At 34.7% G+C, this 12,884-nt stretch overlaps 3 protein-coding genes across 5 annotated transcripts in view; 1 reads left to right on the top strand and 2 right to left on the bottom strand.

The window, feature by feature from the left end:
- Positions 1 to 1,933, top strand: part of LOC123525144 (radial spoke head 10 homolog B-like) — a 46,607-nt gene extending 44,674 nt beyond the window's left edge. For all 3 annotated transcript variants that reach the window (XM_053538143.1, XM_053538144.1, XM_045303930.2), the window contains one exon: positions 311 to 1,933. In XM_053538143.1, the coding sequence (XP_053394118.1) occupies positions 311 to 561 (251 nt within the window). In that variant the 3' untranslated portion in view covers positions 562 to 1,933. The remainder of the gene's footprint in view (positions 1 to 310) is intronic.
- Positions 1,934 to 5,639: 3,706 nt separating this feature from the next.
- LOC123523593 (uncharacterized) lies at positions 5,640 to 8,675 on the bottom strand. The gene is made up of 4 exons (XM_045301255.2): positions 8,495 to 8,675; positions 6,900 to 6,986; positions 6,200 to 6,301; positions 5,640 to 5,835 (listed from the first exon to the last, which is right to left on the bottom strand). Exons 1-4 carry the CDS (start codon positions 8,546 to 8,548, stop codon positions 5,716 to 5,718), a joined length of 363 nt encoding a protein of 120 aa, XP_045157190.2. The 5' UTR covers positions 8,549 to 8,675; the 3' UTR covers positions 5,640 to 5,715.
- Positions 8,676 to 9,487: 812 nt separating this feature from the next.
- Positions 9,488 to 12,884, bottom strand: LOC123523594 (uncharacterized). Its single transcript, XM_045301256.2, has 4 exons — positions 12,721 to 12,884; positions 12,241 to 12,327; positions 10,109 to 10,210; positions 9,488 to 9,730 (listed from the first exon to the last, which is right to left on the bottom strand). Exons 1-4 carry the CDS (start codon positions 12,775 to 12,777, stop codon positions 9,611 to 9,613), a joined length of 366 nt encoding a protein of 121 aa, XP_045157191.2. The 5' UTR covers positions 12,778 to 12,884; the 3' UTR covers positions 9,488 to 9,610.

Raw genomic sequence — 12,884 nt, 5'->3', positions numbered from 1 at the left:
AAATAGAGAGAGGGATGGGGAGCACTGAGTTTAGTCCTATGTTTTCTTGTGTTTGTCTTGCACAGTCTTTGCTAGTGTTTTTCTCCGGAAAATATTAGATGGTCCAAGCAACATGTATTAGGTCTGGTATAAGGGTAGAGCCTTATTTCATTGTCAGTTTGTGTCATGTTTCATTTTTGAGTCATTACTAATCCTGTTACAACAAAGTGGACCATAAAAAAACTATCTGATTTCTCCTTTAAATTATATTGATTGATAATAGCACATTGCCAAATTGGTCAGTAATTGAATTGATTGAAATCTGTTTCAGATGTAGATGAGGACATTGAGGAGGATCTTGACGAAGCAACACGTCAGTTTAACTTCTGGACTCATCAGATACACATATTTTTTGTGCGTAAATTCTTACCTGCGGCACAGAATATGGTCCGGCTAAAACAAGTGGTGGAGAGACAGATGCAACAAGAGGAGAAAGATTCCATGAACACAACATGTGCAAAGTCATTCAGCGAACCTGTTGAGACAAGTCAAATCACTGTAGAAGAAAAAACACAATCTTAAAAAAAGACATGGTTTTTATTTATGAACCTGACTTGAATTGAAATTTAGTTTCTTGGAATATGTTTTTTTACCTGGGAAACCTTATTTCATTTAAAATTGTTCTGAGATGTTACATCTATATACTTGAACATTTATAAGTATTATGCTTTAACAGTTTATGAATATGAGCCGTGCCATGGGAAAACCAACATAGTGGGTGTGCGACCAGCATGGATCCAGACCAGCCTGCGCATCCGCTAACAGTTTCTCAAATTCCAATAGGCTTTAAAAGTGAACAGCATGGAGCCTGACCAGACTGCGCGGATGCGCAGGCTGGTCTGGATTCATGCTGGTCACACACCCACTATGTTGGTTTTCCCATGGCACGGCTCATATGTATTCTAACGTATTTGTAAAACAAAACCACATAAAGCATTCTAATTGTTAAGACAGGGAGAAATAGTTTCATTCCAGGAAAATTTCAAATACAGTTACTAGTAAATTACTTCACCTGCTTTTATGCAAAAGAAGAAATACATTGTATTTAAAAAAAAAAGGAGAGCTTACTTAGTCTACTCTGTAGAACACACATAATGATTTTTGTTTTCACCAAATTAGATGTAAGACTGTTTTTTTGTCTGTATATGGCCTAAACAGGTGAAGAAAATAAAATAAGCAGTATTACATTTAGAAAAACTTGTAACATATGTAAAAAACAGAAATTGTGCATTTATACATGGAGAGACCTAAGTGATCTATGATGTTTACTGGACTATTTTATTTTAGCTTGAATCAGTTCTGCTTAGGGAATCATTAGTTTTAATCATTGCATCATTTTGTTATTTATTTTAATTTATTTTTGTCATAAAGAGCTCATAGAAGACAGTAATTTATTTGTGTTCTAAAGCTTAGATTTTTTCTTAAGAAAAACAGAAGTAATTAAAGTAAACCATTTTCAAGTTACAGAATTGACTTGTAAGTCTTTAAAGTTGTAAGGTTATATTGAAGATGTGTTATGTAAATTTACTTTAAAAGTTTACTTAAAGCGTCATTTTAAAAGAGCAAAAAGCTCACATAAGAATCAAATGTTACTTATTCCGTCCATTTTACTGTAACGGTTATGTAGTTCATACTTAGTCCTTTTTCTTTTACAGTTAACATGTCACAAATACTTTTGTTTTCTGTAACAGTGGCATGAAAGATGAAGAAATTTTAACACTTTGTTACACTGAATATTCATGTTTACATGCTTTAAGGTTACACTTACATGTTTCTGTGATACTTTTGAGGTTTTTAATATTTATCCTTTATACATATCATGCTTTATTTATCTTAAATATGAATGACATTTGGATTTTAATGTCTTTAAAGTAAAAATAAATCATTGTTGTTACTTTATCTTTGGAGTTTTGTGTTTGCCCGATGCCTAAAATATCTGTCTGTGTCCATTTGTATACATATGACCCGTGCCATGAGGTCAGGGTTAAGGGTAGAGCGCAGGCTGGTCTGGATCCATGCTGGTCGCAAAGCCACTATGTTGGTTTTTTCATGGCACGGCTCATATATGTTTTTCAGCTGACAGGACCTAATTGATTTCGACGGCACTTCTGCATTGAACTTGGCTAGTTACACAAGAAGAAACCAGTTGCCAAAAATTGCTTACTTTGAAGTTATTTTAGAAACACTTGTGGTCAAAATGTGGTTGTATATTAAAATTAAAACACGTCTGACCATGTTGATAGGTATAGAATTCAGAAGGGTAATGATAACACAATAAAAATTGTATGTTTTTCTTTTATAGTTAAATATCATAAAACGTCATTAATGTGAAAGGTATTAGTGCAGCACATTACTGATTATACTGCAGTTTTAGCGTGGTACAACTAAAGAAGACATTGTCTGTCTCCTCCAACACACATGTCTGAAGTAAATGTTATGACTGTTTACCCGCCCGCTTAGCTCAGTAGGTAAGAGCGTTGGTCTACGGATCGTGGGGTCGCGAGTTCGATCCTCGGGCCGGACGTATGTTCTCCGTGACTATTTGTCACAACATTGTGTCTGACATCATTAGTCCTCCACCTCTGATTCATGTGGGGAAGTTGGCAGTTACTTGCGGATAACAGGTTTGTACTGGGACAGATGCCCGCTGTTACATAACTGAAATACTGTTGAAAAACGGCGTTAAAACCAGAACAAACAAACATTTATTATTTAGATAGAATTCATGAGGAATAAAGCTAGGTATTCTAGAAGGATGTGAGAGAAGTTCAATACCTATTACATTGTTTTAGTGATTCATTTTGTTACCATGACCTAGGGCAACATAAAAAGTGGAAGAAAATCCTATAAACACATTATATATATAGTAGAAGAGGATTAAAGAAACAGATAGACTCATGTCCGGCATTACCCTCATGTTTTTAGTGTTTTCAGTATACTACCATTTTGAAATTTAGCCCATGTCTGATGCAGAACAACCTTGAAAATTTCTTATTTCACAGAGTATGAATTCATTTAAATAAACATTTTTTAAGACCATGGTCAATGTGTATGTTTTGATATTCCTTTCTTTTTAATGGTTGTACTAGCATTAATTTTGTCATCGACTTACAGCACTACCTAAATAAATAAGTCTGTTACTGAGCGTTTTTCAGAAATTTGGACTCGTATTTATTAAAATGCGTACAAAATCCAAAATGTAGATTTGAAACTCCTCCATTTTACATTTGCTGTAGATCTGCAAATTTAGAATACAAGAAATGGTAAGAGAATTATAGCTAAACAGAAAATTTCTAGTATGTCAAAGTATACTTTTGGCAATCACGGATCTTACCACAAATGTTAGTTGCAGGAATTTCTGTTATTGTTTTTAGTGAGTCACCTACAGGATCTTACATGCATCATTAAATTTTGAGATAATTTCAATGGACGATTACAATTCCCGCTGAAAGAGTACAAGATCTTGCCCTGGTGATAGACATTTTAAATACAATCAGGACTTGATGGTCTGTTTAAACCAGTGCATATGTACTTTTTATCTTTTATCTGCAATATTGCATGATAGCTGCCCGTCTGGTCTGTCAGTACGTTGTCATAGGAACCCGCAGGAACCATTTTCCATTAGACTTGCATAATATACGGTGTCGATCGAAAATCCCGAATAACGAAAATGCCTACTTTCTTTCTTTGCCGAATAATGTTCAGCATTTTCCTGCGCACATTCTTTCCAAATCTGGGGTCAATTAGCTAATGGGAAGGGGGTGAAACATGAAGAAATAAAATACCGAATAATGAGATAGATAGAAAATGCCGATGCATTTCGCTGATTGGAAAAAAGCCGAATAGTGCATTTCAACATTTTCTTAACTTAAAGTGTCTTTAAATACTTTTCAATAGTCAAGCATGTAGCTCATCCAAATACCAATTAGCATTGCAAGTATGGATGTTCTATGTTGTTTACTTTTTTCAGAAATTGATCTGAAAAAATCATTATTCGGTATTTTATTTTTGATTTAAAAAAGGCGGAAAAACACTAAAAATTAGTTTTTTGCCTCTCCTGAAAACCACCATTTTATTTTTCGGGATTTTCGATCGACACCGTCGAATTATATAACAAAAATACATTCATGAAATGCCCTACCTCAATAACGCTCATATTCGCATCAGGGTTGATATTCTGTGTACGCTATTTAAAAGAATGGATTAGTGACTTGGATATACAGTCGTATCCATGACCCCATTGTGTGAAAGCTGGAAAGATACGCTGGGAATCCATAAACCAGACCTTATATTTAGTATTTGACAAAACATAACTCTTGTAAAAATAGAAAGTCAAAATTCCGTTTTTTCTCAAATCTCCACTATGACGTTTACTGATTTTGTACGCATGCGTTTGACGTTAACGTTGTATTATAATCAAACAAGATGTTATACCTTTATGTTATTTTTCGCCCATAAGTTATTTGACATCTATTGTATCATGACATCCTGGTAAAATCCATCGAAAAATGTGAGACATATAAAGGAGTGACGGACAGACGAATACGTACAGCAGCGCACTGGTGACATTCTCATCATCAGATGTTCGTCAAAATCCCGAGACGAACATCATCCGACCTCTGGTATGCGAGAATGACTCGTGGCAGCAGATTAGTAATTAAATCTTCCTGCGACTTACCACCTCCTATGTTGGACACTGGTTTCGTAAATAGGTCCACAAGGAAGACTGTAGAACCACAGAACAGAAACCCTTGCAGAATAATTCTCACTTGATAATTTTCTAAATCCTACACATAAGTTAGTCGTACGTAGGAGTTATCGTGTACCTAGGAGTTATCATGTCGTGCCTAGGAGCTGTTAGTAAGTCCTAAGTAAAAGTTTGAAAGTCCAATGACCTACGGAGGACACTACAGACTTCACTACTGGCGCCAATACGCTGCATGAGACATTTTGTTGCTTAGAACTACAATATGCTAAAATCCAGAAATTGTTCGAAGAACTGGTTCCAGCCAATTCCTACCTACTGACGTTTTACACCGTCAAGTAATATCCGGAAAAGATTAAGCCAGTTGGTTCATTATCGCACATTTAAATATCTCTCATATGAACAGTATCAAACAGAGGCTGTTAGTTTTAATTTAGTTGCGTTCTGTGCTTTAAAATCTGACACTTTTATGTATGATTTTATGCATACGTTTTCGGGACACAATTGGCCCACAAATGCTGCCTTTTGGAAATTATACTCAAAACAATGTTCGCTACAAAACTGAAATGCGAGCAGAGAACCATGAGCACTATTTGAATCCTACTTTCTTCCTGTATGAATCTCACTGTGTGAGACAAAGAGTGCGCACAAAGACGGGGAGGACAGGGGACCACAAGATATCAGTGACCCTAATAATCACTCTCAATGCTTGAACGACCTTTACGTAAAATAAATAATGTTTATTGGTGTATTGATGTAATCAAGTTTTTAAAAACACGAGAAAAACACATGAATATTGTTTATATTATAATTCATTAATACTAATATCAATCGAATGCTGTTTCTTTTTCTATTTTTAGAGTATAAGATAGAAACAATAAAACCAAACTAACTGAATGATATTTTTATTAATAGAGTGACACCAATAAGATAAACATTTCTAATTTGATAATCCACTATTTCAGTCATTGTTAATGCACAAGATAAAAATGATTTGCGATTTTGGAACACGCTCCTACTATGCTTGGATGTAAAATAGCCTTTGGTACAACAGTGAAGTAAGCATTTTCTATCTCCTTCAACACTCGTATCTGTAACACAAAACATATAATTGAATATAATTAAAACAGTGTGTAACAGAGTTCGAAATAAAGAAAAGAAACTGTGTCTTTATTTGAAGATGGTCTTTATTCTTAGAACGGCATACACTGTTTATATTGACTGACTATAAGCTGTGTTATGTTGGTTTAAATCTGTAATATAGTTAACTGCCAAATTCTACCGAAATTTACTTTTAAAAGTAATTTATTCAACATCTCACAGAAATATGTACTTTTGCAAATTAATTACTACATACAGTGTTTTCTCACGGCATTCGGTAATATGTACATGCTTCCTGGGATGTTCAGTTTAACCTTTTAATATTGTTAAATAGATGTCTAAAATGAAAATAACCTCGACATTTCTAAGTCCATCGTCAGTGTGTATCTGTTGGTGCTCTGTGCTTGTGATTTGCCAAATATAACATTTGTTCAATGATCGGACCGCCAACATCCCCTAGAATAAAGACATATGTTTGATAAAGGTGAGTATATGTTGTTGTTGTTTTTTGTACAAAATAATGTGGCATCTGTATCATTTGCATAACCTTCTTCAGTAAGAATATAATTTATTATATTTACAAGATTAGCTTTTTCCAAAAGCGCTAGTCAGTGGGCCGTTTTTATGTTAATGTTCATCCAAACAGGGACTGAAAGATTTGTGAAATACATATGCTGGTATACCATTGGCCATTTAAGCAAAAAGGAAACAATTTTCATTTGAAAGTCGCTTGGTGTTTAAAAATTGCAATGTCTGGTTCTCAGCTTGAAAATGCATTTGCAAGCCTTCGTGGGAATCGAAAGCTGCAGTCCTTTCTGCTGCTTTTATTCAAAACCCCTATCATTATACCAACCCGTCAAGACGGACCGTCGAGGTGACATCGCTGCACTTTTATTTCCACTAATATTGCGATCAATTCAATTGTCGTCAAACAATAAGTATCATGTACATTTCTCATCATGGTGTTCGAATTCAGGACATGAATAAGACTGAAGATGCGAAAATTATCCATAAAAGCAGTAAAAAGAGAGCAAAAGTGACAAACAAATCTTACCGTTATACCATCAAACTGGAACTGAAATGATTCGAATTTAGACGCCTCTGGATGAGTAGTCATCATTGGCATCATTGTTGTTGCCGCCTGAAATAAATCAAATATTATTTTCTAATATTTTTTTATGTAATCACCGCCATCATCATTCTTCTCCTCATCATTCTCATCTTCCTCGTCATCCTTATCATCATCGTTATCATCAGTCGCATACACAAGATACTATTCATTTACGCAGATTCTATGAGAGGTCTATAAGGATATTTAATGAAAATAAGATCAAGTGTTCTTGACTCGTTATATGTCAACTTTGCTTTTACGATAAAACATTTTGGGTATCATACATTATGACAGGCCTCCAGTTATATCAGGCTAACCACAAGGGTCAGTTATTTCTGCTTTACATAAATTGGCTATAAAACCGCAGACTGACTCAGCCCAGCTGCAAAAGGACCTTGGTAGTTATCATTATGGGAGCAGAAATGGAAGATGTATTTCAATGTAAACAAATGCCACATATACTGCATGTCTCTAGATCCAGAAAATCTATAAATACAGTCTACACCTTGCACAGTTGTCAGTGAAGCTTTTACCTATTTAGGAGTGGAAGTAACATCATATTTATCTAGGTCTCCACATGTAAATAAAATTTCCAATGAAGTAAGTCAGAGCGTAGGTTTCTTAAAACGTAACATACATTCTTCTAAAAGTTCTACCAAGGCAGCTGCTTATAATACTATTCTAAGACCAACTTTAAAACACTGTTCTAGTGTATGGGATCCTTACCTATCAGAAGGAAATAGACAAACTAGAAAACATTCAAAGACATAACAAACAATTATAGCAAGACCCCGGGCACAGTCTCAAATATCATAAAAGACTTAAAATGGAACACATTGCAATTTAGAAGACAATATAGTAGACTAATTTATTTCACAAAACGGTTTATTAATTTAGATGTTGATCGTAGGCAATACGTTAACAGTCCAGACACTACAGTCATCTGGCATTTCAGATACCATCTACTACAGCTGATTGTTATGAAAATTCAGTTCTCCTTAGATCAGTTGTTCAGTGGAACACATTACCATCTCATGTAGTCAGTGTGGAAACGGTCTCAGAATTCAAATCAGCACTGACTACATTGATGTTTACACCATAATTCCAGTACAAATCATTTTTGCTTTTATCTTGTTTTAACCCCACCAACGTTTTCTTTCTGCAAAGCAGTTAACGTATATATATATATATATATATATATATATATATATATATTGCAGTTGAGGCATTTAAGGTGTAAGGTTTTTGCACCTTTTTAACACGACTGTTAGGAAGCACTAGGCGGACTGAGCAGCATAGGAAACCTACCTGTCTTTTACTTTCTCTAACCCCCACGCATGGCCATAATGTAATGTATTAATATTGAACGTTTGTCTTTACTATTAATGATTAAGATGATGTCTAATGCAGTATACGCTTATATGAAGCTACAGTTGTACAATAATCGATCTTTTCTTCTTCAGAATTTCGCTCCTTTCACATTTCAAAAAAATAAAAATAAAATAAAAATGTCTAATTATAGAAATAAGATGTCTTACGTCGGAATACCAAGTACATGCTATCAAAAGCAATAGCAAGGTCCACGCAAGCATTATTATCAACAGTCGATGTATGTAGAGACAAGTACAACTGCAAGTGCACGTGTAAAAACCTTTGTCGAAGAAAATTTCTCCTACTTTGTGTGAAATATTTAAAGCATACAAGACAATCTTATCTGCCAGTCTTATCTGAGTCGAACATTTTGGTCTTTCTACGACACAGAAAATCATGCAATTACATTATGTAGTGTTTAAGTATAAGTGACCTACAAAGATGAATATACTATTAACAATTCACATCTTGTTTGTAAGGTATATACAGTTGTTAAATTGATTTTAAGTCTTGTTTTATCGGTTGTTGTTGTCTTTATTGAAATCACTTCGAATACTCTTTACATTTCATAGGTACATTTTAGACATGTTCTGATTAAAGTAGCTTTCTATATGCAAACGTAATACCTTAAGTAAAACTAAATACAATTGATGAGGATTTTATACACCTAAAGATAAAATATTTTAGTTGAGGATGGCCACTGGAAAATAAATACAAATATTTTCAGTCAGACAAGCACATTGTAAAGTACAGACCACTTATACTTGATATGAAAATAGGAAAAAATGCTGTTCAGAGCAAAGAAGAAGAAGAAGAAGAAGAAGAAGGAGAGATAGAGAGAGAGAGAGAGATAACTACTTGAATCCGCCATTATATGCGACTTTCATTTTTCACTTTGCGTGACTGGGATCTGACGGATGCACGCAAAGTCGGGGAGGAGGGGGGGGGGGAGGGGGGAGGGGAAGGGGGCACAACTCCCCTCAAGTAAAATCAGTAGGGGACTAATACTCACTCTTAGTGCTTGAACGACCATTACGTTAAAATAACTAAACAGTGCTTAGCGATGTATTTATCTAATCAAGTTATCAAATACATGAGAAAACATCTGAATATTCATTAAAATGGACCAGAACTGCAATTCATTCATACTAACACCAACCAATAAGTGCCTTTTCTTTATTCTGGGTATAAAAGAAGAAACAATAAAAGCAAACAAACTGCATTGAAATTCTATTTATAGAGTGAAACATTTTTAATTTAATAGTCCACTATTTCAGTCATTGTTAATGCACAAGATAATAATGATTTGCGAGTCTGGTACACGCTCCTACTATGCTTGGATGTAAAATAGCCTTTGGTACAACAGTGAAGTAAGCATTCTCTATCTCCTTTAACACTCGTATCTGTAACACAAACATAATTGAATATAGTTAACACAGTGTATAAGTAAATCCTGCGCACGAAGAACATGATTGACAGAGTCAGAAAATGAAGCCAAAAAAGAAAAGAAACCGGGTCTCTTGACACTTATCAGGGCATACACTGTTTACAGGGCTTCACCCTTTATAAGCTATGTTATGTTGGTTTAAATCTGTAATAAATTTCACTGATAAATTCTGTCGAAATTCTACTTATAAAAGTAACAATTCTACATGAACTTATGCATATTTACTACTAAATATACAGGTATTACCACGATATTCGATAATATGTCCCTGCTTCCTGGGATGTTCAATTTAACCTTTTGATATTGTTAAACACATTTCTAAAATGAACATTACCTCGACATTTCTAAGTCCATCGTCAGTGTGTATTTGTTGATGTTCTGTACTTGTAATTTGCCAGATATAACATTTGTTCAATGATCGAACCGCTAACATGCCCTAAGATAAAAGTTTGTGTTTGACAAAGGTTAGTATGACAGTATGATTAAAGAAATGTTGTTGTTTCTTGTACAAAATTATGTGGAATAAATATCATTTGCATCATCTTCTTCAGCCACAGAAGAATATTTAAAAGCTTTATTATGTTAATGTTCATCATTTCGAAATTACTTTTGTTTAGAAAGTCTCATTGGAATATATATTGCAATAGCTGGTTCTCAGCTTGGCAATGCATTTGCAAGCCTCCGTGGGATTCAAAAGTTTCTATCTTTTCTATTGTTTTAAGCAAAAATAACGTTATACCAACCCGTCGAGACAGGTCGTCTGCACTTTTATTTCCACTAAATTTAGCGATCAGTTCAAGACGAGAAATTAACAAGAGTGTCATGATGACCCTGGATCGCTCACCTGGGTTATATTAGCTACAGGTTTCAAATGTCAAACTGATGCTAAAATATTAAAAAAGTAGGTCAGTAGGTCACATTCATGTTCACTGAAAGTCAGTTTTAAGATCGGTGTGCACAATTGTACATGTCATCCAAATTTCAAGGCTGTATCTTAGAAAACAAGAAAATAGGTCAGTAGGTCACATTCATGGTCAGTGAAAGTCAATTTTAAGATCGGTGTGCTAAACTGTACATGTCTGTACATGTCATCCGAATTTCAAGGCTGTATTTTAAAAAGCAAGAAAGTAGGTCAGTAGGTCACATTCATGGTCACTGAAAGTCAGTTTTAAGATCGGTGTGCAAAACTGTATATGTCATTCAAATTTCAAGGCTGTATCTTAAAAAAACAAGAAAGTAGGTCAGTAGGTCACACTCATGGTCACTGAATGTCAGTTTTAAGATCGGAGTGCACAACTGTACATGTCATCCAAATTTCAAGGCTGTATCTTAAAAAACAAGAAAGTAGGTCAGTAGGTCACATTCATGGTCACTTGATCGGTGTGCAAAACTGTACATGTCATCAGGTAATTATAATTAAACAGTCTAGGAAATATGATCTGATAATATTTGAAGTATTTTTCCTATATAACTCATATAACAAGTGACCCCCGGGGCTGGGCCTTTTTTCACCCCAGGGGCATAATTAGAAAAAAATTGGAAGTAGACTACTAGGTAATGCAACATACCAAATATCAAAAGCCTAGGCCTTGTAGTTTCAGGCTAGAAGATTTTTAAAGTTTTTTCCTATGTAAGTCTATGTAAAACGGGCGACCCCCGGGGCAGGGCCTCTTTTCACCCCAGGGTAATATTTTGAACAATCTTGGTAGAGGACCACAAGGCAATGCTACATACCAAATATCAAATGCCTAGGTCTTGTGGTTTCAGACAAGAATAGTTTTAAAGTTTTTTCTTATACAAGTCTTTATAGACCATGTGACCCCCAGGACGGGGCCATATTTGACCCTAGGGGGATAATTTGAATAATCTTGGTAGAGTACCACTAGATGATGCTACATACAAAATATCAAAGCCATAGGCCCTGTGGTTTAAGACAATAAGATTTTCAAAGTGTTTGCCTATATAAATCTATGTAAACCATGTGACCCCCAGGGCGGGGCCATATTTGATCCTAGGGGAATAATTAAAAAAATCTTGGTAGAGGACCACTAAACGATGCTACATACCAAATACAAAAGCCATAGGAATTGTGGTTTTGGACAAAAATATTTTTAATTTTTTTCCTTTTGGTTGCCTTGGCAACCAGAGTTCTATATGGATTTCAATTCTTTGGGAAATTTTGAAAGGGGGCCACCAAAGGCTCATTCCTGTAAAGTTTAGTGTAAATCTGCCAGGAGGTTTTGAAGAAGAAGATGTTTTTAGAAATTGTTGACACACACACGACGGACATCGAGCGGTCACAAAAGCTCACCTTGAGCATTTGGCTCAAGTCAGCTAAATATGAGTCATTAAATAGTCTAGTATAATATTCATTGCCAATTACAGGTTTCGAATCATTTACGACACAAATAAGAATGAAGATGGAAAATTATCCAGCAAGAGAGCAAATTGAGAACTAAATCTTACTGTTACACCATCAAACTGAAATGAGAACGATTCAGATTCATATCTATCGTGATGAGTAGTCATCATCGGCATCATTGTTGTTGCAGCCTGAAATAAATGAAATACTTTTTTTTATTATTATCTTATTATCACCCATCGTCATCCCTTTACTCATCCATCTCATCTTCCTCGTCATCGTAATCATCATCGTTGTCATCAGTCGAGTACGTACATCACTATTCCTTTGAAAGATCTGTAAGAATATTTCATGATCTTCAACAATTTAAAAATCGTAAGACCAAGTGTTCTTGACTCGTTATATGACTTTGCTTTTACTATAAAATATTTTTGTATATCATACATAATATTTAATGTACTGTACTTGTATAAAGCTACAATTGTTCAATATTCGATTTTTTTTCTTAAGAATTTTGCACTTTTCACATTTCAAAAACATTCAAAAATATTTACAAGTGTAGTTATCAGAATTAGATATCTTACTTCGGAATACCATGTACATGCTATCAAAAGCAATAGTGAGGTCCACGCAAGCATCATTATCAACTGGCCGATTTTTGTAGAAACAAGTACAAATGCAAGTGCACGTGTAAAAACCTTTGTCGAAGAAAATGGCTCCTACTTTGTGTGAAATGTTTGAATTATAC

The sequence above is a fragment of the Mercenaria mercenaria genome, chromosome 3 (assembly GCF_021730395.1).
Source record: "Mercenaria mercenaria strain notata chromosome 3, MADL_Memer_1, whole genome shotgun sequence".
NCBI lineage: Eukaryota > Metazoa > Mollusca > Bivalvia > Venerida > Veneridae > Mercenaria > Mercenaria mercenaria.
This window is presented reverse-complemented; position numbering and strand designations above follow the sequence as displayed.